General features: G+C 39.8%; 1 protein-coding gene across 9 annotated transcripts; it reads right to left on the reverse strand.

Annotated features, from left to right (window-relative positions):
• Positions 1-70: 70 nt before the first annotated feature.
• On the reverse strand, positions 71-23906 carry LOC135494751 (protein FAM13B-like). Of its 9 annotated transcripts, XM_064783057.1 has the most exons (29): positions 23818-23906; positions 21984-22101; positions 21622-21655; positions 18391-18577; positions 17686-17895; positions 17354-17537; positions 16899-17076; positions 16412-16504; positions 15429-15592; positions 15212-15265; positions 13140-13301; positions 12739-12813; positions 11679-11849; positions 11426-11510; positions 10800-11175; positions 10207-10315; positions 9858-9911; positions 8373-8435; positions 7736-7797; positions 7406-7464; positions 7111-7192; positions 6761-6784; positions 6006-6181; positions 5758-5841; positions 5416-5505; positions 5222-5302; positions 4622-4809; positions 4243-4399; positions 71-3996 (listed from the first exon to the last, which is right to left on the reverse strand). In XM_064783057.1, the coding sequence occupies exons 4-29, from the start codon at positions 18545-18547 to the stop codon at positions 3928-3930; spliced, it is 3207 nt and encodes a 1068-aa protein (XP_064639127.1). In that variant the 5' UTR covers positions 18548-18577; positions 21622-21655; positions 21984-22101; positions 23818-23906; the 3' UTR covers positions 71-3927. The 9 variants fall into 9 exon arrangements, with proteins under 9 accessions (XP_064639127.1, XP_064639089.1, XP_064639096.1 ...); XM_064783019.1 differs by lacking the exon at positions 21622-21655; XM_064783026.1 differs by lacking the exons at positions 21622-21655; positions 23818-23906 and adding an exon at positions 22323-22464.
• Between the last annotated feature and the right edge of the window lie 26 nt (positions 23907-23932).

A 23932-nucleotide genomic window follows, 5' to 3' on the forward strand; every position in this document is an offset into this window, starting at 1 on the left:
GACCCAGACTTCCAAGATGGTAGGGGCATACAGCATCTCCAAGAATCGGAACAAAAGTACCAAAGCTCAATTATGATAAATCTGTCAACATTCTTTATTTTTCACAAATGGCATAGACTAAACACTTTTATACACTTAATGCTTTGTGTAACATATTATAAATAGGACTTTCTACATTAAGAAATAACAAACAGAATTTGGTCCTTTCTTCAGGAGGATGCAATTTATATACAACCACTGATTTTTGCAATAAATTGAAGAAGAGGTGGTTTTAAGTACATTGTGTGGCACAGGAAAAAAGGAAGTTTGAACTTGAGATACTCCCACTGTACTTCTAACTTCCTTGAGAAGTAGGGGAGTATCGTAACATCAAGAATTTTAGTAAAGTCTTCCATATCAACAGTTGGAGGTGACCGCTTTTTGTGACTCTCACTGGTGCACTGATACTCAAAGATACAAAACATCTTTGTAGCCAAGTTATGTTCGGGAGCCAGATTTAAAAATTCCAGCAGCAGATGTACATTTAATCGATTTTGAATGGATAATGGTTTTTATTTATGGTGCGATGACTGATGTGTACTGCCACTATCTGTAAGTGGATCACCAGATGTCACTGCAACACAACAGACTGTCAGTAGGCCTACGAAAATAGGCTCTCACTGCTCATGATAAAACCAGCAATCTGCCTCTCGTGAACTGAGCTCTTTTATCTCAGCAATAAAGAGAGGTACTATGACATGAGGACAGGGAATGGCAACAGTAGCCTAAGATTACTATTACTGAGACATAGCACCGACAGCCCAAAATATGCCATGGGGTTAAACCAACCATTGAAAGAACTGGTCACATCAGAAAGAATTGCAATGACTGTACTGTAGTACGTGGAGGAGTCTCAAGAAACTAATAACAAATTCATTTTGGTTTTACTCAGTTTTGATTTTTCGTACCGTGACCAGCTAGGGCAAACCTAGGCATTTGAGGCCAAAGACAGATATCAACTTTTGCCAGAGCTGATCACGTATAATAATTTTATACCTTCCATACCATACCTATAATAAACCTAGATATAGACAATTTAAACGAATAAGTTAATTCAGGATAATCAATGTATCAACTGTTCAAGTATGCATAACCCAGCATGCCTGCACAAATAATTGAAATTACCATATGAAGCACATGACAAGATTGAAACGAACAGACAAACGAGCATACATGTACATCAGTTAAACCAATAATAGCTTGAGTACTTGACTTATATTGGTCATGCACAGCTGGCATATCTAGTCCCGCACGGCAATCATCCAAATAAATCTATTGACAAGTTTGTCAATGTCAGTGGTTGAGTCTTCCATTTATCTATACCCTTTGTGACACAGCTGCAGTTTCCACAGGATGATGATAATCAATATGATTTGAGTGCCAGACTTGGGAACTCCCTGTATACAGTAGGCGGCACACCCTCAGACAATGATGTACAGCACTCTGCACACTGAATTATAATATTAGACTCGTAAAGTTTGAACATCTGCTAAACAGGTGCACACTCTACTGAATTATCATTGTAGATTTATCAAATTTACACAGATCTGGTATGATTATTAAACATTTGGATCCAATCTATTCAATATCTAGGATATGTTAAGTTTAAATCTGTCCCATTTTGATAATCAATTCTTACAGTATAATCTTGGGTAATATTTGGTTCAAAAGTAGCAAATATAACCAAAGCTTGTATAATCTACTTGTTGTTCATTTTGGTGTTTGATTAATGCTTTGTTAATTGGTCTGTTCAATCATATTAGACTGTACGCAAAAATAAGGCGGTTTACAATTACACATGAAACCTGGACAAGGACCAGCGGGAACATACAAGGGGTTTCTTATATGGACCAATGGATATGGTGGTTACCAATTATGTGACACAATTCAAGCAATTGAATAATACACTTCTACAATCAAAGCCATTTAACTTTATACAATTACTTCAATTTGGAAAAAACTACCATTTAAATTCAAAATATCACAGAATATAATTTTTACATCATTCTCATAACACATCACAGTCAAATATCTTGTATCACCAAATGAAGAAATTTACAACTTGCAATCTTAGCCGAGGTTATTGCAAACAATCAAACAGGGTATTGGTTTGTGCCATTCTCATGGGAGACAGGTTTTAGGGTTGGACAATGAGGCGAATAAAGCAAAGAACAAGACTGATGTCTAGGAGGTACAGAGCATGACCCTGTGTGATTGCCTACAATATCAGTGCAAAATAAAGTTGATACAGTGCTATATCTAGAAGCTGCATGCAGTGGTAGAGTCTCATGCTCTCACAATTTGTGCACATGGAATAGCAAAGCCAAGGAAACTATATCAAACGTCAACATAAAGATCTCTCTTCTCCAAAGTAACTGATGCCAGCGTCAATGTGTATGTTATACCCTCCCCCCTCAAGGGAACACAAGATAAGATACACATTGATATTTGCATAAGTTATTCATAAGTCACCAATTGAATATGTCATTACAACTGATACATTGGTTTTGGTGTGACTATGACGCAACATGTAATGATAAAGGTAACAAAGTAACAAAGGGCTAACAATGTACAGCAATCCATTCATTGTTATTTTTACATCTGATTTTTGATTGAAAGATGTGTCGGAACAGACCTAAGCATGTGAGCTTTACCGTTGAGTATTCATTAGGGCCATGCAAGGAGTGAGGCCAAAAACCCAAAGAAAACATCTCAAATCATAAAATTTGGCAATATTACCGCAATTCACCAATTCGGAATTCATCTAAGTATAAAGTTATTACATTTTGGGCAAAATAATGATTTTGTAATTTTGGTAATGAAACTGACATAGTGTCGCACTAATACATGGAAAGTCCTAACAAATCAAAACGTTACATCTGGTTGCATTCACTTCTCTCTTCAACCAAGGAACAGGGACGGCTTATTAAAAGTAACTCTTACCTTAATATCTTAACTATTTGATTAACATCAGTGTCAATAATAACAAATTAACAATTCATTGTAATTGATTCTGATATGATTTTTTGTGATACAAGATAATTTGTTAGAAAAGTAAAAAAGGTAATAGCTAATGTTCAACAACTCACTGATTCGATTTAACTTCATCAATCACTGGCCAATTTTTACGGAACTTGAATAAGTAATGTCACATATGGAAATGAGAGATAATGGCACAAGAGAAGGAGGGAGGAGCTCTGTTACTTAGACAACCATGAAAACAGAAAGTACCACTTAATGATGGTTTCAGAAGTTTATGCAAAACAAGGTTTCATGAGATAAGGTTTTCAACTGATCAAACATAAGTCTGGTGCGTTCGAAACGCATTTTCATTTTTCGGCATTACGATTATGTATTTACAACTGAAGGGGATCACCTGAAGACTCTGACCTGAGCTCTACCCAGAGCAGGAGGATGAAGAATGAAAAAGTCTCATGAAAACTCGATAATTTTGAATGCACAGCTCTAAGCTGTGATAACCAATTGCTTTTAATCTACAGAACAGACACACAACATGCAGTCATGACTTCACCACACACAGTGGAATGTTGTGACTGTTCCACAAACCATGTTAAAATATAATATAGCATTTTAAAGGACAACAAAATGTCATAGGCAGCAATACCCCAATTCACCCCATTCTGATAAGAGAAGACAGATCTCTTGTGACCTGACCATCATTACAAGTAGAAAGTGGGGGTCTATCAAATCCCCATCCCTCTCTATCCGAGAAGAATCACTCATAAATGAGAGATATTTACCAAAATCGGGTGAACTGGACAGGTTGTCATAGTCTATCTCATATACTGTCCACATATATTCTTTATTCTCTGGTTCCTTAATAAATTACATCCATATTTACACGTCTATTAAATCCATCCAAGGCTGTCATAACGATGACGCTGGGTCACGTTTTGATATCAAAGCGTCCAGCAGACGTAACTTTGCTTTCACTTGCTGCAAGAAGAAGAGGAAGAGATGTAAACAATATATCATCAGTTATGCTCCATCGCATGGGGATACATGTATGTAAGACTCTCAAGAAGCATCATGCTAGTTAGTTAGTTCTTTGCCATTAGAATTATGAGCTTGGTGTTACTGGCATCCTTGGAAAACCCTTTGAAGTGCTTCGAGCAAGGATCTGTCCACAGAAAGTGCACTATCAAAGGAACTTTAGCAAAAAGTCAAACATCCTTTTCTTACCTTATAAGCCATATATTCTGCTTCCTTGGGAGCTCGGTCCTCCTTCTGAACTTTCCTACCCGTCGAATCAAAGAATTCATCTTCGAATTCCTTCAGCACCCGTCTTAGTCTACGTTTATCTGCTCGTGCCTTTGATAACTCGTCACGTAATTCAGAACTGGAAAGTTGAAGTTATGACGTGCTTAATGACATTGGCTAACAGCCATTGAAAGACAAGTTGGGGACTTCTTTGAGTGGGATTTTTAGAGACTTTCGACCCAAGTTTTCAAATCAGATGCATGTGTTTCCACAATCACTAAGGCACAGACTTGAAATTCATTGAAAACCATTAACAAAAGTTCCCAATTCTTAAATGAAATCCCCTAATCTGTGTACTTACGTATCCATTTCATGGAGTCCAGCTTCAGATTGTATGTTTTTTAACCGGCCTGGGTATGAGAGTCTGCGGTCCAAACTCCCAGTGCCATTCTCAAAGTTACCGGGGGTGATATGGAGATCTCGCGTCACTAAGAAGTCAAAGGCCATCTCATCATCGTCGACGTCGGCCGTAGGGATCTTGATAGAGAGCTGAAGGTATGAAGAGGGATACTGCTGACACTTATTTCATTACAAGGGTCTGAGTGTACTTCATTCCTTCATTTCAAAGTAGTACATGATGGTAACAGGTATAGATCACAACTACATCCATTAGTATTTCAGGCTGTGATCCATTTTTGTAGCGCAAAACACTAATCAGCTCAGCTGACGGTAATGCACATGCATGGACATGATAAACCCACTTGGCCCCATCCCTGAGTGAGTTTCGGCAAGGCCTTTTCTTGGTCCATAAGTCATATTCACATTCCTTGACACCAGTCTAGTTGTTTGAAAGAATGGAAATGATGTCCACGCTTTCCATTTAGTATTGAATGAGATAATCACAGAAATGGAAGTGAAATGAATGCACATCACGATTTTACATGGTAATCAAAATACTGACCCTGTTTGTTGATTGATTGGAAGAAGGAGAGAATTCTACAGCCTGGCCTTCAGGCAGAGGTTGCAGTTCCCGAGACTTGTCCTGAAAAAACAACATCACAATGTAAAAGAAGTCTTGGCCGAAAAGAAGAGGTAAAATGTTATGTTCCAGATGTTGTTTATTACAGAATCACTCTCATTACCAAGCAAACTTACCGATGACACCTTTGGGCTGGATATAATCCTCTTTATATTTCGGTATCTGTCATATAGGGGACGCATCAATTCCTTTTCGTCTTTTGAGGACTAAAATACAAAGCAATCAGTGAATGTTAAACAGTTCAATGACAACTTCCAGCTAATAAGCAGGCCTGAGGAACAGGGATGTCATGGTGGGCAAAACCATGATTTCAAACAAGTTCCAAGTCCTCCATTATGGTGTCCCAAGTGTTTTTAAAAACTGCCATCATTATCACTGTTATGATTAGGTAAATGACACCAGGGGTCAATGACCACCAACACATGACTGAGAGTAGTAACTTGAAGCTGACCACTCACCGGTCGTCCATGAAGACTTTCAAAGTACAAGAGGGCCTTCTGTATGGCAAGCTTTTCCTCCTGCACTTGAGCACTGTCCATATCCTGGAAAAAGATGGTGGATTAATCACATACAACAGTCTTTAACCGCATACATATAACAACATTACAGCTTCTCAGGCAGTTGATACTGAAAAAGAGCCATAATCCTCCGCCATCAAAACAATTCTGATGACCAAATGCTGAGAATAGAACAAACCACAACCTACCCCTAAGTCATGTGGTCGCCCAGCATCGAGACGCTTCTCCCTCAACCTGCGATTGATGACCTCAAGAGTGTAATGCATGTCTGGTGTCTCCTGATCCTCCTCCTCAGATGATCGTCGTGAGCTGGTGCACGGTTCTGATAAATGCTCCATACTCCCTCGATAGTCATCCTTTGTGCCTGTAAATCAGGAGGAATGAGTCTTATACAATGTTATGTTGTGTCAGGCTGTCCCCCAAGCTGAGAAAATATGTGATTAAATTGAACATTTTGAACCTAGGAGGAGTTTAGGGATGAAAAAAGTTCAGCCGGGATACCTCATATACCTGTGAGGGAATAGAAGCCTCACTAAAACTCCTCTACTGTTCCTTTCTGAGAGAACGTCAACCAGTTCTAATCTATCTATATTGTAAAATCTCACACTAAAGTTAACTTTGATGAAATATGAGACAAAGTTAAACTGTTAGTGACATGCAGAATGTTGAAAGATGATATGTGGCAGCAGCAAGGGACAACGTTACGCAGGACTCATTTTCCACATATTGGGAGATGAGAGATCAATCACCACTGATTTAATGAGAGGAACATCAAGTCTGTGCTTTGAATGAAAGCAGTCAAATGCTCACCCGCTCTCGATGGGTTTACAGAGAGTTCAAGATGCACAATATTGGCACATTTATAATGAAATATAAAAGCACAGTGATTGCAAAGCAGGTGGAGTGTAGAAGTCTAAGAATAAGACTGACATGATCCCATTACCTTCAAATTCTCTGTTATTAAGATCTGTGGCATATAAGAATGGAGAGATTCCTCAATGCCACACTCTAAAGATTAACAAATCTACACAGGACTGCCTTCTTTTGAGAAATACTTCACATACATCTCATATTTCAGTCAAGATTGTCAACAACTTGGTACTTATTATTATGTCTTTTCAAATAATAGAGAATGTCTTGGATTCGAACAACAACTACAAATTGTTGAAGAAAGGGTGTAATGTCAACCCACAGCTTAATTTCCTTGCACAATTTGACTTGAGTGTAGAGATTTCATGGTGGCTGGTGGGTACAACATAAATTGGCTGAATTTTGAATGTTTAAATGGCTTACGTTTTAGTTCCTTCCTGGCTTTCGAAAGTTCACCAATGACTGTCTTCATGGCGGGATCGGATGCTTTCACAGACTGCGAAGGCTGCAAGAAGAATAGAACATAAAAGGTAATCATTAAAAGCAATATTGGAAGATGCCGCAAGGAAGACCCAAGTAATGTTAGGCAAGAACAGTGAGCTCTGTGATCCTGCACAGTCAACCCTGCTTTCATAAAATGATGTGTAATACTGAGCATTAGGAATCTATCCGGACAACGCCTGAAGCAGTGATGCCTCCTCATATGTCAGTAGCTTACCCGATAGCCATTCTTCTCTTCAAAACCCTCCTCATATTGCTTTATCTTCTTCTTCAATGCTGAAAGGAAGAGGCCACCAAGATGAGAATGCTATTTAAACTTTAAAAGCAGGTTCAAGACTGGAAAAAGAAGACGCTAACAGCCAATGCCTTTTCTCAAAACAACAGTCTACTGAGAAACAGTCTTCATAAGACCGACAGAGCCATCATGTTGACATATGTTGCATGATCATTGATGTACATGAAACGACGTGTCAGCATGGTGTTATGAGCCAACATGCTTTCTAACAACCGGGACAAGGGTTCTATCAAGTTGAGACAAAGAACTTACTTTGTATTTTCTTGGTGAGACGTTTCACGGTGGTAGTGTACTCTTCTTCTTGTTTGACGCTACTGCAAACAAAGACAAACCCCGTATCAGATGAGGAAGCCATGGTGACGTCTGCTATGCTACCAAGGGATCACCAATCAGGTCATGATCAAAGAAATGGATTTTTGGTAATGGCCTCGACTGTTCTAATTCCGTTCCAACATCACAGATGATCACATTTGTCACCTCTCTGTACGATTCAGAGAGCCTGAGGTTAGAGCAAAAGTGTCTCCACTGGTCATGCTTTTGGGTGAAACCGAGATTTCCCAGGAAAAGATCCTGGTCTAAACCATAAACAGCCAAATTTATTGCTTTCCATGAGTCGGAATAAAGATGCAAAAGACAGCAATATAAAGATTTCAACTTGCTGGAATTTGAAAAGAAAGGATAGGGGAATCGGGACTAAAAAGCTAAACTTCAAATAAACTGAAGAATTGAGAACTTAAGTGAGGAAATGGTAAATCAGAGCGAGTGTGTTAGGTCAGAGGTCAGTAAAATAGCATAAGCATTGATGAGGTTATGTGGAGTTTAGTCTGCTGAAACTAGAAATGAGCTAAAATAGTGCAGTGTGTCTAACTAAGGGGCTACAGCTACACACCTAGCAGATACTGGCGTCTGGCCGATGGGAGGCGAAGGTGGCATATCAGTATCAGGATCAGCACTGGAAAAGAAAGCCCACCCATTGTAAATCAAACAGAATTAACAAAAGATTTTAACTTGAGTTTTATTGAAAATATTTTTGAAATGATTGTACATCAAATAAACAGAACTAAGGTATGGAGTCTTTCGAGGTGTTGTTGGGTTAAACTGGAAATTAACAACGGCAAAATGATGGTGTGCAAGGAGTGATGGTGTGGTGAGGAAACCGAACTTGTAACAAACAGGAGCAAAAAAATTGGTCACATCCCAACCACAATACTCAATTATCCCAAATGGTACACTTTCTTAGGAACCAGGCTGTGATATTTTACAAGGGTTGACCACCAGAAACCACAATATCATGATCACAAACCATAGACACACTACATTGAACAGTTACACCAATATCAACATTGTTTACAGCATGCACCAACAAATTCCATTTGAGTTCAAGGTAACGTGAGTATACAACAAGTTGCTCAATGGTGTTGGACCGAATGGAGTATCTCCTTCTTCAGGACTAGGTCGGCAAATGTCAAGGCCCTTGAGTTCAAACAAACTACATCAAGGTCCAGTGACTGCGGCGGAGTAAACATCCAATCCAACTGAAGGTCCAAGCAAGAGACCAAACTCATGAAGAAACTAAAGTCTTGTCTCTTTGGACAATATTTTGGGGAAGTGGCACATTGAGCATGGTGCTACCATGGAAGGCATCCTACAAGTCTTATACTGATTGATTGAATTCAATACATCATCTGCATGGGTACAACGATCTGGGAGTGTTATAGCGAGTTGGGGGATGGATCTACCAGCAAATTCTGCCTGTGCCTGAAAACTGTTAATGAGAAAAGCAAAAAGCAATCGAATACTTGGTTGTTATGAGGTGGATTAGTGTGCATGGGAAGGGTGCGGACATGGGGCAAACTGGGCTAAGTAGGACAGCTAAACCTTAGAGACTGTCTAACCAAAGGGGGAGGTGGCCCGGATACCAAAAGCTATTCACCTTCGGGAGGAGAGTTCCAAAATGGCATTGGGATTGGAGAACTACAACATAGGCACTGACAGTGACTGCTGAATTTAGATTCTCTAAGGTTTAACACAATTCTTCTTGCCAGAAAAAAGAGGAGTACGTCTAATTAATCTGTTGGAGCAGCATCCATGTTCTAAATGGCAAATATAAGGACTAAAGTTAATCTCAGTGACAGCACAATAACTACGCGACTCATACTAATGACTGTCATTCTAATGATTAACGATAGATAAGGCTTGAGCGATTTCTAACATGTCAGTTTAAGACGAGTTTAAATTTTTGATAGAAATGGTTCCAACAGCTACAGATTAATTGTCTTGACTTCTCCTCATTTCTCTGGACTAAAACGCATAGCCATAAATCTACTAAAACGCAACACCTATCCATGTAACATGGAGGGAGAAAGAGGTTCACCTCATGTACTCGCACGATTTGAAAGAACTCGGGGATGTCTCGGCGGTCCACCCACTTAAAGATAATGAACACGAGAGAGAATAAAAAACAGATTGAAAATGAAATAAATGACAAAATATAACCATCACCACATCTTATTGGTCAGTAATCTGAAAAACAAAGTAACTTTCTTCACTGCATTGAGAAGGTATGGCAGCATGACGTGAACAGAAAAACTAAAGTCACCAATTATCATTGGAGAAAAAAACCTTTCATGTGTCATGAAGGAGGTTTACCACACTCAATAGTTAAAGAATAACCCAATTCCCTTAAAGGCAAAACAGATCATGCACAAATTGACAAGTCTTACTTTTTCTTTTTCATCCTGACTGCCCTGGGTGAGAGCAGCACCTCTTCCTCACTAAAATCTCGGCCTTTGAGGAAAGCTGGACAGGGACCCTCCTCTGCTCGGATTGGCTCTGAAATGTGCGGAATCGGGTAAGTAAGGGGCCTTTGAAACTACACAACCCAATAGCAAGGAAGTGAGATAGGCAGTAGCTGGGTGAGCTCAAGCTCAATGAATTGCGGCTTCTGGTTACTGCCCTGTGATAGTTGCTGTAAAGCAGATTAAGATATTCCGTGGATGAGTCTTCATTTTTCAGAAAGGGGACACTAACCAAGAGCAACTGAAGCCAAGCTGTGCAGAGTCATCAACTGGCCACTGAGAGATTAAGACCGCATTGAATGACAGCAGTCACGATCACCTACTTCACGCTTCCCTGAGAGGGTTTTAAGAGATCCTTCTCTAGAACCGATTTGAAGAATAATACACATGAAATCACATGAAATCGGAGTCTTCAGAAGTCACACAATCAAAAGTAACAGAAATGAACGCACATAAGAGAGTTTACCTGAATCTGAGAACTCAAGAAGAAGAAGAACTGTGTGCATGAAAATACTCACCAGCACCATCGCCATGTTCGTGCAGAATAGACAAATCCAACGGTGGTATGTATGGTTTCCTACCTCCACTTGGTGAGATATCAGGAGATTTACTACTCGGTCCGTTTTGGCACATATCCAAGAACTGTAGGTGGTTTTTTGAATCTGCATCACTATCGACATTGTTTATGGCGTATAACTGATTATGGGACTCAACCTCATCAACGTTCACAGCAAGTTCGTCATCGCGCACAGCGCGAGGAGGATATGTTTTATATTTGTCACTCGTGGAGGGACTAGGCAAGCCACCATTCACCCAACCACTCTTGGGCTCAATAGCTATACTCTGGGTCTTTGATGGTGAACGACGATTCTTGGGTCCAGAGTCCCTTTTGAACTGGAACAAAGAAATAAAGATAAGAAGAGAATAACTGGAAGGAAAACCAGACCGACAGCCATGTGGTGAGAAGGGCTGACATTTCCTCACATTTGGTAAGAAATTTGAACAGCAATCGTACTGCTATGGGTATGTAACTTGACACTTTAATCAACATCTGTTGGAGATACCAGAAGTACTAGATGGTCCAGCATTCAACCACAGAGAACTTTCCACTCATGAGCTGCGTAAGATCAGAGTTTGAACTTACCCCTGTCAATAATGGGGTCCTTGTCACACAATCAAAGTCTGATTCATTGTGAATATGGTTATTTGTTGAAGAATCTTGCGTATCCCTGAAAACATACGAGAGCTCACATGAGTAGAGGAAAATCAGTCAACACAAGCTGGCCAAACTGTTTTCAAGTTGAATAACATCATCAATATTTCATTTACTTGCTCATCACAGCAGGCTGAAAGTTCAACCTCACAATGATTCCTATCAGCCATTACTCCTGACTAACCTTTCAGAGTTTTTCTTCACTTGTTTGCGTTTCGGACTCCTTGGTTTTGGCACTGGTGTTGATGCTGGCGTTGAGACAGTACTGTCACTGTTCCGTTCATTCTGACTGTCCGAGTCTCCATAGGAAGACGGCACTGTGATTGACACGTCACTCATATTGTCAGGTTCGTCTCTGATGAGAAGAAATAATATGAAGACTAAGAGTTGGCTTGTTATTTGTACAACAGGATGTCACTTGACCCATTTGACTATAAGTCACATCAGACTACATGAGTAGTGTTGGGAAGGTCAACCTGATTGAAACCATTTGACCAGACTAGCAATTTCAAAAATGTCTTCTATCTAATGGATGTTCTCTCAAATCAACTGTCGTTCCAGGTAAGTGGTACTAGTACTTGACCTCCATTTTAAAAACAATTATACTCTACTGACACTCAAAATGAGCACATGTCGTCAGACCCGCAACGTGCAAAGGAAAGTGCCGATGCATCCACAAAGATATGAAAAGGGGCCATCCATCAATCTGACTCAATAGATGACCCCTTGAAGTAAAGCTTCTACCAGAGAACAGATGCAGTTGAAAGTCTAAGGCAGAATTAGGTTCATACGTAAGAAAGAATTGCATGCCAAACCAAGCCTTTAGAGATTCAAAGCTTTTGCCATGATGCAAAGTTAAAACACGCCCTCCACAAAACCAGACTTAAGCCAGTATTAAACCTCTTCACTAATTTGCAGGTCAATTATTTCAACTCAGGAAATCTACTTTTGTGATAGGTTACACATAAATACTACATGGCTACAAGTAAAAAATTAGAATGACTTATTCAGCAGTCCTTAGTTGTTGTCAGTTTACAGTAAGGATCAGTGAAGAAAGACTCCTGATAACGAGAGTGGCAACAGAGAAAGCATCTAGTGCAGCGTGATTCATCCAAGCTAAGTTGAATAGAATTGCCATTGAATTTTTGTAAAGAGCAATAGGCAATTCTATCAACGTAACATGAAATCGACAGACAGGCAAGGTAATATGCACACTAAGTTCTAACAACAAAATAGGGACTCACTGATCATGGTACGATTGTAGCTTGCCATACACATCAGGAACAGACAGGGTGCTCACACCTTTGTACAAGGTGGAACTACACAGTCAAAGAAAAGAGACATCCACGTAAGACAAAACACTACAGTATCACTCAAACTCATGCAAGGTTATTAAGAATAGGACTATTATGAGCAATTGATACATAAAACTATTAAATGCAACTCTGAAGTGAAAAACTAACCAGAAGTTAACCTCATTCAGTACCTTATTCAATGTTTTATTATGTTTTAAGACGAGCAGAATGACGATAGGACGACATGCAGTCATGCACATGCACAGTAGAACACAAAACATTCTCAAACACATTGAATTTGACATGAAAACAAGACTCTGCATCTGCCTGTCAAAAAGATGCCGACATACCTTGGTGAGTCTGTATGTGATTTTCTATCTTTGTTCCTCTTCCTCCTCGGGGCAGGGACTGGACCACCTACTCCAGGATCTGACTTGGCATCTTCCTCACTTGATACTGCCTCGCCAAAAATACGCTCCGAGATGGTCGCACGTATCACTCGGTCAACTAACCTGCAAATGCAACAAGAATCATTTGGACAGGGTCAAATGGGGAAAGCTTCTTACTACATGACCCAATTTTTCAATTACACTGAGTACGCCAATTGCCCAGCTGAAAATATTCAGTGGCACCTGACAAAAGGAACATGTACCCGTCAGTAACTACACACAAATGAATATTCAGACCAAACATGCAAAAGAATATGGAAACAATTTGACCAGGGCATCAAAAAAAGTAGAGATTGTCCATTCTTAGTCCCCAGGGGAATGTAAGGCAGCACAACCTGTATTTCAAATTTCAAATGTGATTGATAGAGATAAAGATATACATGCATTAGATGAGTAATTACAGAGTGATCACTGAACATTTTTGCTTGTTTAATCAGAGCAACAAGTCCACCAAACAGGACACTATAAACTGTCCAACATGTCATGACTTCGTCAAAACAACTGATCACTGTCTGAAGTCATCTAGGCCACCAGGGCATTTCGTCACTTATAGTAATACTTTATTGATCAGACAGCCTGAGTAAAGTGAGTCAGTAATTTTGTTGTTTGTGTTTGTGAACTGCCATATTAGGTCTCTCATTTTTCCTGACCAAGGGAGACTCATAAACCATAGCACTGATTGATTGGGACAAAGAATAACTTAAAGGGTGAAATGAAGCGCAAGAGGTTGAAGATGTTTGAGAAATAGAGTGCAAGAGTCGGAGGAAAAATGAACGAAAATGTCCATTTTTATAGTTCATATGTAACAAATAAAGATTCCTTGAAACACTCGAAAATGAATACTATAGCAGATAAGGAAAAACAGCTTTTAAGGCGTGTCAACCAAAGCTGACAATGATCAAACAAGTTCTGCCAAACTAACTGTCAACCTCTTAAACATTGACACTTCTACAAAGTGGCATGGGCAGCTCAACAAGGCTTGGGGACAATAGGTGCATATCCATTCTTGGTATGTGGCCAATTGGCAGGGGTAAGGTATCTTCAACTCAACACTGCCTATATGCCAAGGGCTGTGACTGTGACATGCGTGATATAAGATTCAGGCTAACAGGAGCACAACATCGCAAGTCATTGTCAGCAGATGGTGAACAAGATTGGTGTAAGGTGAGAGGTCTACCTGTTGAGTATGTTATTGGAATGGTGAGAAGGTTTGGTGTTCGAACTACGCTTCCTACGACTGAAAATGATAAGTAGGAGGATCAAGCACATCAGAACAGACACTTGATATTAATACGTGAAACTACATGTATCAGAACATTTGCTGAAGCATCCTTCTTGAATGGGAGGCATAAGCAAGCCAATTCATAGGCGAAGGCACAAAGAACAGAGCAGCCACCAAAGCAATGGCAAATAGCTTTAAATTTCAGCAGCAAAAATAGATTATGGTACAACAATATCCGCCGCACTATAAGAGCTGATGGTTATACCCCAAACCTTCCTAATCAATATCAAAATGTAAGACTTGTTGTTTTAAAATATCATAATAAGGATTGGAAGTAGTATTTCAAAATGCAGTGTGTATTTTGCGAGCAAATAGAAATAGCTACCGGTGTTTCTTTACATAGACTGTCTCTTTTCTTTGGACTAGGGGTGACCAGGGGACTAGAGACAGTGGTGTCTCACATTTGGCCCTGGACAGTTGAAAAAATCTTGGCAAACTCCAGGATCTTTTGTGCCTTTTGCTAATGCTGAAGGAGCAAGTGAATGGGATTGAATGGGAATCAAGCTTCAACAAGAATCAAACTCTGAACAGATTTTTTCTGGCAAGCACAGCAGAGGTATACCACAAGACAACACTTCTCAACACCTCTATGGAATGTAAAATAGTTCCACCGTGAAAGCAATCACATTGGGATACAACAGTGGATTCTGTGAATTTCAATTGAAACATCAGACAACAGGAGTCTACTTACTCGTGTGAAGAGGCTGAGATTCGAGGTGATGGTGCCATGCTTTCTCCTCCATCGCTGCAAGAAATAAGGCAAGATGTTCCATATACTTTGTAAAAGTAAAAGTCTGGACATTGTAAACAAACACCTTTCATATGCTTGAGACAATTATAGGAATGAATATTGAGAAATAAACGAATTCGGACTTTGGAGACTATCCCATTTTCTGTTCTGCTCTTACCTGTCGACACTGAGCAGGAAAGGTGAGGACGACCGACTCACTTCGTCATCACTGAATCGAGGGCTTTGAGTAGGGCGCCCCCTGGGTGTAGCACCATGCGAGTCACACGAATCATCGCTTATCGTATCCACGTCTCGCAGAATTTCACGCTCAGGTTTACGGTGCTGAAGACAGGAGAATAGAACTTATGATACACATGCGTATAGCTTACTGCTTCACGGACATCAACCTCTCATTATTGAATCCAGTTGACTATTGGAAGGGATGATTTTCGGATACCATGACGAATCAGACCTTTTCAGTTGCAAATAACACAACCAGACCTTTAGTTATACATGCATATTGTTTTGTGTTTTCAAGTCGTGCAGCAGTATGTATAATGCAAAAGTATGTGTGTGTGCTAGGGGGCAGGGGGACTGCAGTTCATGAAGAAGTATAGCAACAATAGCAAATAAATTTAGAGTAATACTGTTCATATTATCTGACTGTCTAGTTTCTGAATAAAATAGAATTAAATAAATGATAAAGAAGCAACTTAATCTACCTAGTAGGCAAATGAAATGAATGAGAACAAAAAAGAAGTCAAGTTCTGCAACAAGATACTGGAATTTTTCTCTCAATGAGTATCGTTTGATTTGAAAATTGAAACCACCTGACAAGATTTAACAAGTTGAGTATAAGAGAGCAAAATGAAATAGAACAACTGAATTGACCTTTAAAACATGCTTTGACCTTTTGAGAGAACTATGTGAGGAGTATAATCGGCAACCCTGCAATGACATCATTGCATGCATAAAACACGAATATTCTTAAAGTTGACTGTAAAAGGCGTTAACTTGATCTGTGGGGCGGGGCCAATTCGTTCAAATCTTGGTCTGCCCTCAAAATTGATCAGGCAAAAAAGTTTCTGAGAACAACTGTGCAACATGATGACAACAACATTAAGAAAGGAAATGTCAGGCTAGTATTTGTTGACAACTTACTCTTCTTGGGGAGGGTACAGGAGTAACCTCCTGATCAACAAACTTAGGAGGTGGTGGTCTAGCTGGCGGTGTCCGTTTTTTATTTTCTTGAGCCTATCAAGAAAATATCAAAAGGAAAATAATCCCCTAAAATGTAACAAACACCAACAAGGCACTATCACCGTCTTCTTACCTTTAAACGACTTGGCTATAAGTTGAAAGTGAAGTCGAGGGTGATATAAGCTGTAGAGTGATAAGTGCTTAGAACAACTGACAATGTTTACTAGTGACTTGACGATTTAAAGCTACATGAAGTTGTGAAAATGACGACCAATCATGCACCGCTGGTGATCGAGATGTGGACTGAAAACATACTGTACTGTACAAACAAAACAGAGTGGGGCATCTGCCATTAAACGATTTCAAGTGATGGACGATGTAATACTAATAGCGTAACGAAAACCTACTCAATAACTATGTGGAATTCTAGAGGGACTTTTCGACTGACCTGCCTAGGGGAGATTGGTTTTCCATTCATCAGTGCATTGATATCCTCAACTGTACGAGCACTATATGGAGACAGTTCATTTTCAAACTTGAACAAGGTGTCATATTCCACAATGAATTTACACGAGATCTGGTTGGTGATACCCTGCTCTCGAAGTCCATCAAGACCTTCACTACATCTGGAACAAAAACACAAAAAGTTACATCGTTTCTGAAAGGGAAAAGACAGAGTACATTCTTGTCTCATTCATAGACACAGAGACACATCCTGTTTTTTCTAATTTAACATCCACAGACCAAGGTTGATATTGCCACGTCATTTGAATTATCACTGTCTACGTCATGAAGTCATTCCCAATGAAATTTCGGTGACAATACCCACAACATCGTGACTATCGCTATCATAGGACATGCTACGTTACATGTTTTTAACAATGATTTGCATCCATCTCTTACCTGAAGAGGTTTGGCCCGAACACAATCCCTAATGCTATAGGGCTCATCTTATTGGAGACCTCCCGCGATGAGACCAGCACCAGGAACTTGCATAAGTATTTCAAAAGGTTTTGATTTTCATCAGGGAGTTGTTGGATTAGCACCTTGAGTTTCTTAAGACATGTGGTGGAGTCTCTCATATAGACTGAAAGGAAGACAAAATGGTTTATCATGACTGAACTGTATCCTTCCAGGGATGGAATGGGAACGTTTCTCACGTCAAACATGTCCTCTAGATTAGAAAAACAACAAGCAACAAGGCTGCTTCTGCTTCAGTTTCACCATCAACCTACCGTCTTGTATTTCAATAAATTTTTTCGTGGTCTTCGCGGAGATGACTCCTTCAGGCAACTCTCTCAGGAAGAGTTTGAGGATTCCAGCGACAGCATAAACATCGTCAACATCTTCAAGATTGGCATCACCAGTCCGATCAAATGAATCCTTCAGTTTCTCCACATACTTGGCATTTCCATTGACTCGAAATATTCCCTCACAATTCATACCTAGAACAGAGCAGTCAGGCATAAGATTTTTTGACCAGAGGGTAATTAGAACACTCAGCAGAGCAGACAGACATCAAAATAGTACAAACATAAAATAGCAGCAGAGAGACAAAAGAATAGAGACACCTCAATTCATTAGAATAGAACCCTTTCACAGAGCAGACGGTTATCAAAACAGAGTGTAGAGACCAATATTCAGAGGATGGACATCAATATCATTGAAACCCCAACTACACCACTTGATTTCCATTGCATTGCAGTATGGTCGGTGTAATCCAATCAATATTTGGTGTGAATATGAAGCAATCATGAAACGAACACTTTTGTCAGATTGGTGGTGCAAGTAACCATGCACACGGGAAATCAGCTTATTGTAGGATTCTAGTTGGCTGCCTTCTGTTGGCAATAGTATGTCCAGGGTATGAACGAGGTCTGCACTGCAAACCATGGTTCTAAGATTTGATCTAAGATCTGATTTCCCCAAGACTAACTTACCTTGGTCAATAATGAAGTTACAGACTTTCTGCACCATTAGGGGTATCGAGCCTCTATCTGGTAGCCTACGAAGGAGCTCAAGAAGTGGCACACCAAACGTTTTCTCATGTTTGCGATTTGCATGAGGAGACCTCAGGATCTTTTTCATTTTATCCATCTCACCAGGGACGTCGGATTCTGCATCACCCTGAAAAGAGTGAATCAATGAGCAAATGAATAAATTATAATGTCAAGTCTGGAACTAAAGTCACAATGAACACTTCCTGGTGAGATTCATGCTTACCACTCAAACTCCCTTGTCAGGTCATATTTGTGAAACTGTTCTATTACTCAGCCATGGCAAGACACTGTCTGAAAGCTACTGACTCTACTGGTGTAATCCCATCTTCACAGAGGAGCAATCTTCAGTCTTCTTGTATGCTTGTTATGCACATTCTCTGGGTGACAATTTATATCAAAAACATTCTTCAGCAGTCAGTGTCATGATTTGATTAACTTTAATGGTGCCAAATGACAAGTTACTGCCACACTGATAATATTCCATACCTCAACATTACAATGAAATTGGCTAAAATGGTTATGCCATTTGTGTATCATGACATCTGATATAGTTGACCGACTTCTACATTCCAATTAGTAGGCCTATCCATACAATACACTAACTGATATCAACTAAGTGAACTATGATGTATATCAGTATGGAGTATTGAGCCTATGTACCCATCAATATGGAAAAGTTCTGACAAACTTGATACAAGGGAAGCCATTTCAGCATTGCTATCAACTGCTCGACTGACCACAGGCCAAAATATTGCTTCTGCAGCAAGGGTTAAGAACCATAGCCCAATCATATCGACTGATGAGGCCATAGAAGATGTGAATCACAATGGCTACCAAGAGAGCATAATGACTGTGGCAACTAGCAATTAGCCTGACATTCAGAGCCTCGGGAGCCTGCTGTCTTTACATAGTAGATAGAGCTTGCAACAGGTGATGAATATTGATCACTGTGCGTTAAGATCTAATGACAAGCCATTACATTATGAATGATTAGCTGAGAAAGAGCATAGGGGCTACATGTGTTGGTGATTCGATATTGAATGTAAACAGATGGAATGTTCTCATGGACAATACATGCATCGCAGGCAAAACTCGAAATAATGCAAAATAAGAACGGTGCTTGAAAATGAGGTTCAAGCCACATGCTAACTTCAACAGTCAGACCTGGAACTCAGAGTCGACATGCTGCAACAGACTAAAACCCATGGCACACCTCACAGGCAACCAACCACACCTACTGCTTTTCTTTGCACATTAATAAGGCATCACAAGAAGAATCTCATCCTGACACATGATGAATCTATCTAGGCATGACTTATCCCAAGGACCAACAACTCACAGCTGAAGGACCTCCACAGCAAACGGTGAAATGAAATGGAGATGGACCCAGTGTCGGGTTGCAAAAGGTGATTCACCCAACACCTGAAGAATCATGTTCACCATCTGAGTAGTAGACAACAGACAGGAAAGATAACAAGAGCTTCTGCCTTCAATGAACTTATTTTAACTAGATCCAACTAGCTGAGTGGGAAGAAGCTAAAGAGAAAGTGGTATAGACCTGGGCCTGGTTGATCAATCGGCACCAGCACTACGCTACTATTGTAAGGAGATTCTGCTTAGTCGTACTAACGCTGGCGTTTGTCTCTAACTTTGGCCCTGGTACAGAGTGGTCGGAAGTCATCTACATGATGTATTCAAAATAGATCTATGCGTCATGACCATCATGATCTCCATGTCACATCTGACTGACTATTTGGCCGATCTGTTTTAAATAAAAATTCAAGTAGAGGTTTCGCAAACACAACCTGGACATGTCTCCAGATAAAACAAACAACTTCTTGGTATCATGGCTATTGAACTACAAAGCAGTCAGGTGCACTGAAGAGGTCTTGCAGACTAGAAGTCAGGAACGACCAAGGCCATGCCAATATTGAGAGAGGAACCAAAGGAACATACTGGAAATATGCCTGAATATGCCCGACAGTCTTGTAAACAGGAGCAGCAATCAGTCATACAAGTCAGCAGTAATCAATCGAACAACAGGCCCAATATTTACATCAAATCAACAGGCTATAACCTTGACTGAGGGGTGTTGTCCCTTCTGTACTCCTCCACAACCATGACTACTCATAGGCCCGATACATGTATGACGCTTGTCACAGGAAATCAATGAGAGAAGAGAGTGGGAAGTGGCACTCACCAAACTGAACATCAATGTTATAATGACCAGACGATATGGTTTTGTCACCATGCCACAGATGCCTTGAGAAGCATTCTGCAGTACACAAGGTGTCCATGGAAACATTTCGAACTTCAACTGATACTGATATCTAAGTATCATATCCAGTATACCATCTCTTACTTCATTATACCATACATGTATCACTGTTTAACAACAACAGGACTAAAGAATTCAAAGAGTGACCTTTAGCAATAACAATCAAGTCTGCACAAAGAAGCAACACAAGAAAAGCAGAATAGGTATAAACATGATAACAGGGTCGTAACAACATGAACAATAGGCAACCTGGATCCTCTTTTCTTGGATGGATGCAATGAAGATGTTTACAAATGACAAAGATACTTCAAAAAGGAGCCAAAATAACAAAAGAGCAAACAAGCCAATGATGATAAACATGCAAAACATCGTCAACAAGAACAATGTCGGCAGCCAGGGTGCAATAAGATGGGTTGACCTGAAGACCACGGCCATGCTTTCAACAGCCAGACAATGATGTATGACCTGTCAATAATGCCATGTTTGTGTTTTGCTAAGGCAAGCGAGGCCTTGAAATATGAATGGAGATTTGGAGAGAGGGCCACTGGGCAGGTCGTGGCCAGTATTTATCGAATTCTATCAAACTTTTAAAATCTTTCTTGGTCTGCCTAGACCACTGACGATTGAGTTGAAGAAAACAATGATGGCAATATTCCTTGTTCAGTTTGGGAAACGAAGAGCTGAAAGCAACTTTAGGTGAGGATATGTCATGTAGGTATTCAAAACCAAAATCACAAGCTAATGTGTGTGGTGAATTGAAGAGCATGCCGCTAAAGTGAAAACGAGAACTTGAAAAAACAAAACATCACACCAAATCCCATGCTCCAAACCCAAGCAAATCACAACCAACCAAAGGCAAGCAAGACAACAACCAATTTGTGAACTATACTAACCTTTGTCTATCCAATTGGCAGCATTTATTTAAGCCTGTTATGAACAGAAAGCAAGCCGGGTTAGTCAGCAGTTAAGGAAAGTTATTGCTAACTACAAGTATCGTCTATGGTGTACAATGTAATGATCACTACAATAGTAAGACACTAATCGCTCTTTTAAAAGGGTTAAGTTTCAATTTGAAATCAGAGACAGCATGAGAAATCAGTTTGACTGAAAATACAGCAATTATGATGGGGTCATCTCTCCATACTCTGTAGGTAAACAGCTAATAAATCAACCCAAGTTGTGTTCCTACTAGCAGTACAGTTGAGTTTATACATTTGTATTGCCTGTTATGACAGTAAAAAAGTCATTTACACACCTGAGAGAAACTACGATGAGGTTTTCTCATTTCTTCAGCCATTGTTTTATATTTCATGCTGACCAGTCACATGGTTGGATTGGGAAAGACTGATCTAAGTCATCACACCTGGTTGACTCTGAAAGAATAGAATCATTGAAAACATCACAATACATACTGAGCAAGTAGAGGACGTGTTTGAGATCACTATCGTGATTATGATGACATGGCCCCTGAAAAGTGTCCCTCCAAAAAACCAATGATCTCATCGCGCTTCTCAGAGCAGAGGTGCTACATGTATGTATCGGTCGTAAACAATGCCACACCTCAAAATTTCAATTCCATTTTTTTAGTACGTACCTCTTGAAAAAACACAACTCTTTCCCCTCTGCCAAATGTGAAGATATCTGAACCGGTGCCTATCACTGCTGCTTTGGCTACATTTACACGGTCATGTATGCAATACCAACACCACAATCAGCGAGAAGTACAGGAGAAGGAAATTTGCGTACAATGACGCAGTGTTCTGAGAATCAAAAACTAATCAATAGTACACTACATACTCAACATGGTCATTGCCAATGCTTTGTAATTGTACATATATGGCTAAATCCAATATACCGGTACATGAATTTCAGTTGCCTGTAAAACTCAAGGGGGGTTTCATCCCATGTAAGTTGTATCACCAGCCTCTTGAGAAACATGTATTAGTACTATGGTTGACATCAATAAGCATACAACGATGTCTTCCAACATCTCCCTTCATCACCAACTATGTTGCCATGGTCACCATTTCATATCCATGGAGCCTGGCAGCCTGTTTGATACACTGCTCCCAGTATCCACATTCTTGGAATCAGCTGATCGCAGCAGACAGTCATGATCATTCACCACAGAAACATACTTGTCAGAGTGCTCATTAACAATGCTCTTGTTTGTCATTGACTGATCATGATTTAATGCAAGGTGAACAAATAGCCCCCAGAGTACTACTACATTTGTCAACTACTGTACTAGTTGTCTAAACATACAGTAAAGTGGTCTCAGAGAGAGAATCAATGTGTGATCTTTAAGATGACAGCGACAACACCAATTCTAGACAGACACACTTATTCAAACACTCTACACCAACCTGACGTTAGTTCATGACTCATGTCTTCCTGGTATTTCATGATATTTAGAGCTGGTTTGAAATTTGTTTTAAAAGACCTGTGGAATTGGTAACCATTGGGGAGATTTCAAAATTGCCATTGGTATTTGTGTAAACCATCTCTGGGAGTTGATGTCAGTAATGACACTGTCACTGACACTATGACAGCACTTGCACTGGCAGTTCTTACCAGTTACCGACATGACTTGTGTTGTATTTGTAAAGTCACTTTAGTTTCTAAAGTCAGACATGCCCGACGATATAATATCGCCACGTTGTGTGTATAATCGCAATCAGTATTTACGTCATTTTGTGTATTAAATTCGCAATAATCCAGAGCCACGCGCCAAAACAGATTTCGATCTGACGTATATAGGCCTATTCGTAGGTTTAAAATTCCAAGAAAAAAGTGGCGATATCATGCACGACAATACGCAGACGATGTAGCAATATCATGTCATCTCAGGTAACACTACTCTGCTGAAGCACAACACTGTCACTCAATCACAGTCAATGAGTGACAATCATGCATGATGTACATGTACACTGCATGTACATCATACATGTATGTATACTACATGTATGTAAATGCAGAGCTCATGAGCTGGCTTTTTATGGCTCTGAAAAAACCCAACTAGCAGGCAGACCGAAAAATGATCAGAGCATATTACAACGTCTAAAGAGTTTAAGTATGAAAATACGCACCCAGGATTGTCAAATATCAACAAATTCCTATGTTTAGAAGCAAAATTTGAGAGACAGAAATTTGACAAATCAGTGAAAATAATGAAAATATCCCTGGTATGCAGGCCAACCAATG

This window comes from Lineus longissimus, chromosome 1, assembly GCF_910592395.1.
Source record: "Lineus longissimus chromosome 1, tnLinLong1.2, whole genome shotgun sequence".
NCBI classification, from domain to species: Eukaryota; Metazoa; Nemertea; class Pilidiophora; order Heteronemertea; family Lineidae; genus Lineus; species Lineus longissimus.

What these genes read in the sequence shown, in the direction of transcription:
- LOC135494751 (XM_064783019.1), bottom strand. Translation starts at nt 22,040, where the DNA reads ATGAAATATAAAACAATGGCTGAAGAAATGAGAAAACCTCATCGTAGT. An exon ending in CTGTACCCTCCCCAAGAAGA is followed by an intron (nt 15,593 to 16,411) that starts GTAAGTTGTCAA and finishes TCCTGTCTTCAG; the next exon opens with CACCGTAAACCTGAGCGTGA. An exon ending in GGCGACCACATGACTTAGGG is followed by an intron (nt 5,842 to 6,005) that starts GTAGGTTGTGGT and finishes ATCTTTTTCCAG; the next exon opens with GATATGGACAGTGCTCAAGT.